General features: G+C 61.4%; 1 protein-coding gene across 1 annotated transcript; it reads right to left on the bottom strand.

Annotated features, from left to right (window-relative positions):
- Nucleotides 1–3,716: 3,716 nt before the first annotated feature.
- On the bottom strand, nt 3,717–6,608 carry LMXM_30_1870 (mannosyltransferase-like protein; the record flags this gene model as incomplete). Its single annotated transcript, XM_003877656.1, has 1 exon — nt 3,717–6,608. The coding sequence occupies one exon, from the start codon at nt 6,606–6,608 to the stop codon at nt 3,717–3,719; it is 2,892 nt and encodes a 963-aa protein (XP_003877705.1).
- Between the last annotated feature and the right edge of the window lie 1,617 nt (nt 6,609–8,225).

Consider the following 8,225-nt stretch of genomic DNA (forward strand, 5'->3'; position numbering starts at 1 on the left):
GAAGGCGGATGTGAAGCAGTGACGCGAAGTGTGGCCTGCTGCGTCGCGCGGTGACGCGCTCCTCGCACTTTTTTACCTTCCGCTGCTTTTTTTTTCGTTCGGTGAGGGGGTGCCTTGATCCCGGGGAAGGAAGGGCGATGAAACAGCACGCATACGCGCACACGCCAAAATCTGCTGCAGGAGAGTCGCGTGGTGGGCGAGCGAGCGAGAGCCAGGTGAGGACGTTGCTCTGCTTTCTGCGCGTGATCGGCTCTCGAGGTGGGGGGGGGCAACTGCACACAGAGGGGCAAGCGAGCGAGAGACTCGGTGTGGCAACGCCGGCGACGAGAGGGTGAGTACGACGTGTTTCGAATGGACTGTTCCTGCTCTGACCAGCTCTAGTGTGCCGGGGCACCTCCCCCTCAACAGTAAAAGTCGAAAAAAGAATAAAGACGTTGGTGGGCGAATAGGGAAACGGAGAGGCACGGCAGCGCGACGACCGGCCACATAACACGTGAACGACGCAAGAACGATATGGGAAACGCGACTGGCCCAGGCTTAGTTTTGAAGGGCTGGGGCGAGTGGTGTTCATGGCGGCGAGAGAGAGTGCAACACGGAAGGGAGGGGGGGGGCGGTATATACGTCAAACGGCCGATAGAGGGAGTGCGCACCGCACTTGTGGCGAGAACCTTGACAGTGCTGGCTCCGCCATCAAGCAAGAAAAAGCCGGCGCCTACAAACAGACCACAGGGAGGAAGAACATAAAAGAGCACTGCATCGTCGAGCTGTACAAAACACGCAACGCGCGAGGACCAGAAGTTACCCGAAATGAGGGCAGACAGGAGTGGGTACGAATACGCGGGGTGCACGACACGTACACGCACAGCATCGCCTCCGGCGGAACTTCTAGGGAAACATCAACAGGTAAAAAACAAAGAAGCAAAGGAGAGAGCCAAAGGCCAAGAGACAGTGAGCACAAAACGTCGATGGCGAAGACGGATTGAGTGTGCGGCCGACGGAGCTGCGCGCAAAGGACACGGTGCGTGTCACCAACAACAGCTACAACAAGAAAAGCAAGCACCTCTACATGGATGTTGTCGCTCGAAGCGAGGAATGAGAAAAATGAAAGGGAAGAATGACAGTTGAGCGAATCAAGATTCTGCATGCACACATGGACGCATACACCGAAGTGGAGGGGCGCGCGGGAGGGGGAGGGGGGTGGCGGCAGCTGCTCGAGTCGGAGCGAAAGGAAGCGCGTTCTGGCCTCCACAAAACAAGGATAAAAGAATGGATGAACGGAGTGCGCTGCGGCATTCGAAAAGGAAAAGGGCAATGAATACAAGTCCGCCTGCGGGAGCAACAACAAAACAAAAGAAGCGCCGGCGCTGCGCCACCTCTCGATGCGCCGTGGACTTTTTTCCATTGTCCTCGTCGTGCCGTGGTGAGCAATGGGATTCGAGGCAAGATGATTCCCGGGGCACCGAGCAGGATATCAGCAGCCCGAAGTTCTTCGTGGCTGCTGTCCATCATTGCCTTGCAGGAGGCCCAACGCACGCGTCTCATCAGGCAATCATAGGGAGGGAAGGAGAGAGAGGGAGGGAGAGGAAAGTACGATGTGGATGGAAAAGCGCAGCTGCCCTGCGTGTGTACGAGTGCGTCACACGCACAGTGTCAAAGGCATTGGCGGCCCGGGAAAAGATGGAATCCATGCAAAAGAAGGGGAAGAAGAGGAAGAACACCGTACGCCCATTCAGACGAGGAAAGACGCAGGGAAAGCAACGAAAAAGAAAAACATTATGTGCGGAGAGGAAAGGGGAGGGCGCGCGCGGGTGCGGGCGAGAGAGGGAGCGAGCGACAGCCTCGTGTACGTGCACATCTCCGAAGGCAGACAAAACTTGAAGACGAGGTGGGACGGCGTCACTGCTCTGTTTTTGCGTTGTCTGTCACGTGAGAGCCGCCGATGTGCGAGATGGGCCAGAGGGGTTGTTGCGCTGCCTTTCCTTCGTGGTCCCCAAACGCCCGCACATACGGGGCAGTCACGGAGAGACGACACAGACGTCCTCTTTGCTGGTCCCACCCGTACATTGATGTGTGTGTGTGTGTCGCCCCTCAGCTCGTTACGTCGGATTGATGTCTGGGATGGTCCGAGAGAAGGCGCAAGGAGCCCCGAGCAACGAAAAAAAAACGGCGGACTTGCAAAGCACGCGTTAAGGAGACTACATGAGAGGCACACCACAAACACATCGGTAGACGCAGTAGGATGACAGAGCGAAGCCGCCGCAATAGGAAGACGTGCTCAAGGGTGCACGCATGGCTGCAGAAGGAAAGGGCGTAAACTTAGGGAGCGGGCTGCATCGGGGGTTGGTGGGTGTGAGAGTTCGCGTGAGCATTTTTGAATCAAAGGTCAGCTCGGCTCACGCATCACCTACCCCATGCGTACCTGCTTGAAGGTAGATGTGCTCGTAGCGCACCTTTTCGCCTCCTGCTTCGCTTCTTCGTGCTGTCTCAGCGCTCTGTCCAAAACGAACAAACGGCAAACACCGTCGGCCAACGCACTTCAAGTTTCTGCGTCACAGAGGCCGTCCTGTTTTCGTTTTGGCCAGCCGGCCTCCGGCTGGTCGACGTCCCCCTCCCCCACCCATCTCCCATTCCACGAATGACGGTGTCGGGTGTCGGGTGGCGACAGAGAGACAAGGGCTACCGAGAATGTGTACACCTCCGCAGCTGCAGCGAGTCATGAGCCGTACACTGAACGAAAAAAAAACGACAACAACCCGTTCACGCTCTGAGAGCTGCAGAGACGAGCGCCAGGCGGAGAGATGACGGAAAGGTGGGTCAGAGAAACAACGATATGGTCGTGAGGAAAACAAGGACACAGGAGCAACCCAAACAGCTGTCGATGTCGTTCGGCATGCAGCAGCCACTGAAAGACACACCAAAGTGGCAAGCAGTCCATGCATGCCTATCTCTTCCTCCTCATTGCACAACCCGTGGAGCACTCATTGCACGCAGTCACTCGGAGCGGTACCGCAGCATGCACACAAAAAAACACACATATATATGAGTGATTGTTCCAGCGAAAGAGATCGTGAATGTCGAAGATGAGTGTGGTACGCGACGGAGAAGAGTGCCGTTTTGGTGTCCGCCGGTGCTCAACATAAACGGTAGTGCCTACACGCAGTGCACGACGGCCTTTATGGTGGAGGTGTGTGTGTGTGTGTGGGGAGAACACATGCGCCGACCAGATCTTCGTTGTTCCTCTCCCTCTCTCGCCTCCGCCTACAACTTCCCGCGGGAATGACCGTGCAGCGCAACACGAGGAACCGTGTGCCAGAGGGGGGGGGGCCCGTCAACAGGACTGTGACAGCAACTCGTTATGGGCTTCGCCTTTCCATCCGTGGCCGGAGCGCGCCATTCCCCCCTACCTTTGCAAATCCGCACCGCTGAAAGAACGGCCCCCACAGACGTGCCCGGGAAGGGCCGATGACCTTCATTGAGCGGCCGGTGTGCTTGTATGACACGCGCCGCTGTTTGTCCGCCAAGTGTGCCAAAAAGCAGCCCCAGACCTTGCATCCGTAATAACAAGCCCAAGAACCGAAAAAAGGAACGGCAGCGGCCCGGCACCCGACTACCGACACCCAGCAATCCCACCCACCCGTAGCTTCCGCCTCCCCTCACCCACGGCAAAACACCCACGTAGGACATAGAAAATGAGAAGTCCACGAGCCGCGCGTGACTCAGCCGCGCTGCCGCTCGATCACAGAGTCGACAAACAGACGGTCCATCCGGTCCGCAACGGCCTCCTCGCTCAGCTCACGCACAGCGTACTCACGCGCACGACGGCCAACGCGCCGCGCATGCTCCGGGTGCTCCACGACGTACTGCATCAGCTCCGCAGTCTTCTCCACGCTCGGGATGGCCATCTTCATGCCTTCCTCGTAGCCGTACGGCGAGTCTGGCGAGATCTCCTCAAGCCCGTCCACAGGGATGCGGAAGCAAGAGTCGCGCTCCATGAACCGCAGCGGCCCGCTCCACTCCGTGACGAGCACCGGCAGCCCCATCGCCATCGCCTCCACGGCAGGCAGTCCCCACCCCTCCGCCTTCGTCGGGTACACAAAGGCATCCGCGTTCGCGTACATCTGAACAACCTCAGTCGCGCTTACTTCGCCCGTGACAATGATGAGGTGGGGATAGTCCGCTATGGACGTCATCCCCGGCAACGCACCGCCGCGTCCCCATGTCTCGATGAAGTGTAGAACCGAATCACGAGACATACCGGAAGAATAGCGACGTGTCAGGCGTGTCTTGATCACCAGCGTCGTGCGCTCGCGCAGCTCCGGCGGGGCAGAGGGGCCGAACGCGTCCCAGTACGCCTTCAGCAGCACGTCCCACCCCTTGCGGTCCTCCCACTTGAAGCTCGAGAAGAACACGTAGCGCTGCAGCCGCTCCTCCTCTGTCAAGCTCGGCCGGTTGTCGCACCACGATGTGCTCGCGCACCTACCCATCGCGGGCTGCCGTGCGTAGTTGGCCGGGTCGTACTCGTACACATCCACGGCCTCCGGTACGACACGGATCTTGTCGGGGCTCACACCGTTGCGGCGGTAGATGGTGGCGAAGAAGTCCGCCGTCGTCCAGATCTCGTCGGCACGTGTCCGCATCGGCACTATCCACTTCTGATGGATGTTGGACAGCTCGCTCATGCTGTGCCCGATGTACACCGCAGGGCACTCATGGGACCGGCGCTTGGGGAGTGGGAGGAAACGGTGCGCGCGCGAGTGCTGGAAGACGAGAGCGGCGCGGCGGTACAGGCGATCGCGGAAAAAGCTCTGGGTCGCCTGGGACGGCACACTTCTGAACAGATCCCCCACGCCCGCGTATGCAAGCCGAAGGAGCGTGTCGCCGGATTTCGGGCATGAGCTGTGCCCTCCCATCACACCGATCCCGTAGCGCTCCATCAGCGGACGGATGTATGCCATCGCCTCGCGGTTCAGCCCGATACAGGGAGCCCTGAAGTCCGTGTGGTACCGGATCACCGGCGGGAGGCAGTTCTGCACCGCAGCACTCCACTTGGCAGAGTGGTGCGAGTCCTCACCACGACGGCGCCACGGCACGCCCACGCGGCGGCGCTGCAGCTCCGTCACCACGTTGTATGCGGTGTGGCCGTAGTGGTCCAGCAGCGAGAACACAGGCCGCCGCAGCGAGACGACCGCAGGGAGCGCGCGCACGCCGGCATCGTCGTCGCGCACCACCGCAGCAGCGCGACTGCCCCACACCTGCCACGCAGGGTACGCCTCCTGCATCCGCAGCGTCAGCGCCCACCCACCACGGTCCACGGCGCCCATCGCGTGGTCATGGCGCGCACTCACGGCGTCCCTCACAGCGGGCACCGACAGCGCGCCCGCAAGCCCGCCAACGGCGTCGTACACGCGGCGGTCGAAGATGCCGCAGTGCAGCGACACGGCGTCCACCACCTCCTCCCACGACGCGCGCTGGTCCGCAGCGCTGTACCCGCTCAGCCGCCGCGTCAGGTACGGCTGCAGCACCTCGCCGTTGTGCGTCGTCCCTGTCATCCCGCCCTTGTCCACGACGCGCAGCGAGGCGAGCTCCCTTTCGGTGAGCCGCGGCGATGGGTGGCGCCAGCCGCCGCTGTCGTCACTGTGCTGCAGTATAGTGCACTGCGCAGCTGCGACGCGGCCGCCGTTGCGCTGCGTTGCCGTGCGCACAAGCGCGTCCAGCAGCCCGGTGCCCTCGTGGCGCGTCTCCAGCGCGTCGTCGGGCTCCGTGTACGGCATCCACGCCGCACCAAGGAACGACGACAGCACAACGAAGTGCGACCCGGCGCGGCCGCCACGCGTGCGCAGCGCAGCGTCCACGAGCACCTCCACCGCTGTGTCCGGCGCCGGCGCTACAGGTGCCACCAGCGTCACACGGTCGCCGAGGCACCGCGCACCGCCCCGCGCGGCACCGCCAAGAGCGGCGCGCACGGCGTCCATGTTCAGCTCCCACGCGCGCCACAACTGCGCGGGCGTCAGCTCATCACGGGGGCGGCCCTGCAGAAGCACATCACCGCCGCGCAACACGTCATCAGACAGCACGCCACGTACCGCGCCACCGAGCACAGAGGAGGCTGCAGTGGCACCGCTTACAACCACCGCGTGCACCTGGTAGGCAGGGGCCTGTGTGCTGCTGCTGTCGCTGCGATAGCAAAGAGCCTCCTCCGACTGCACTAGCGGGCCGAGCAAGTTGCTCAGGAACACGTGTTCGGTCGTGTTCCGGGAAACGGGGTCGCCGCCGTGCAAGAGAGGCATGATCAGAGATACGTTCAGAAGGTTTCCTGAGTGGATGGCGACTGGAGGAGTACGTGGGAGTACCACACCCGCTATCAGGCCCTGCGAGAGATGATCATCACCGAAGTCGAGGCTGTGGAGCACGAAGGTGATGCATAGGAGCACGAGAGTGAGGAAGGCGAACGCGAGAGCTCGAAACGTGACGTGCTTTGGAAGTGGAACTCGACGTCGCAGCAGGAGGGACTGAGCAAGAGATGACGACTTCGATGTGCTCGGCTTTGAAGAGCAGCGGGTGGAAGACGACTTGTGCCTGCTGTTCAGTGTCTTTCTAAGAAGCTGCATCGCCTAGCGTGGAGGTGCTCGGGGTGTGGTGCTGGAGTGATGAGGGAGGCTGAAAAAAGGGATGAGAAAAAGCGCCGCCGAGGGAGGGCGATACAATACAAAGCGCTGGTCGTGCCTCACGTCCCTTCCTGCCGACAAGACAGAACGCAAAGTCAGCGGTGGAGACGAGATGCAGCCGTGTTCGCCGGATCGTGTCGTGAAGACGTGAGTACGCGGCAAGAGTGGCGGCGGACGGAGGAGGAGAAAAAGAGGGGACATTAAACGAAAAAAAAAAATTCATCGGCTGCCGCACCACGCCATCAGGGGCGCTCCTCATCACGCGTGGGGAGGGGGCGCGCACACCTCTCCAGTGCGTGGCATCTCAGGGTTCAGCACACCGACTCTTGGTGGGAAAGCCACGTACACACACCCCTATCTCACCCTGCCCATGCCGAGCCACTTCTGGTGGTGGCGTGGCCTACTGCCTACGACGTAGCGGGGTCAGAGCGACCTGCGACGGCGAACGCACTTGTGCCATCCGTGTGATGGGCAAGGTGTCAGCGTGGCGGTGAGGCGGGCGGGCAGAATATGAGGCAGCTGCCGAGCTCCGGTGACTGAGTCGGTGCATAGCTGTAACGCGTGTGTGTGCAGGGCCGCTTCGCACCACGCGACGGGGGCCTCTGACAGGCCTGGAGGGGGTGTAGAGTTGAGAGGCGGTGCAGGCATGTACATCACACACGGCAGCTTGCAAGGTCTCAGGCAGCCGGCATCCTGGGAGTCCGTAAGAGCGTCTGTAGAAGAGCCTGGGAAACGGCAACCGGCAAGACACGCCAAAACGAGCAGCGCGGCCCAAGCACACGTGCTCCCCGTGTTTCCGACCACTTCCCCCTTGTCACCGTGGCGCCTCTTTCCGCAGCAGCGGCAAGCGCGAGTAGCCCGCTCTACGCTGCGCTCACGCCATCCAGTGAAGGCGGCTTCACAGACACAGGTCATCAGCGGCGCAAGGCCCCATAAATCCCTCGGCCCAGTGGTCGTTGGCGCATGAATGCGTCCTGTACTGAGAGGAAAGATCGTGGGCTGCTTCAACAGTTACTTGCCACATGGCTCGCCAACGTTGGGCCGACAGAGGGACACCCAAGCACGCCTGCCAGCGCGGAGGGGTTATGGAAAGCAGATACACCACACTCCAAGCCAGCACACGTACGAGGCCTCACAGGCAGTGATGCTCCATCAATACAGGAGAGGAAGCCACCACGCCCACAACCGCCTCGCACAAAGACCGAGCCAAGAAGGCAGGGCAACAGCAGTGCGGCCCCCATCCGAAACCCAACGCGCTCCGTTGCATGCCCAAGAGAAGCCCACGAGCCGCGCGTGACTCAGCCGCGCTGCCGCTCGATCACAGAGTCGACAAACAGACGGTCCATCCGGTCCGCAACGGCCTCCTCGCTCAGCTCACGCACAGCGTACTCACGCGCACGACGGCCAACGCGCCGCGCATGCTCCGGGTGCTCCACGACGTACCGCATCAGCTCCGCAGTCTTCTCCACGCTCGGGATGGCCATCTTCATGCCTTCCTCGTACCCGTACGGCGAGTCTGGCGAGATCTCCTCAAGCCCGTCCACAGGGATGCGGAAGCAA

Source organism: Leishmania mexicana, chromosome 30 (genome assembly GCF_000234665.1).
Source record: "Leishmania mexicana MHOM/GT/2001/U1103 complete genome, chromosome 30".
NCBI lineage: Eukaryota > Euglenozoa > Kinetoplastea > Trypanosomatida > Trypanosomatidae > Leishmania > Leishmania mexicana.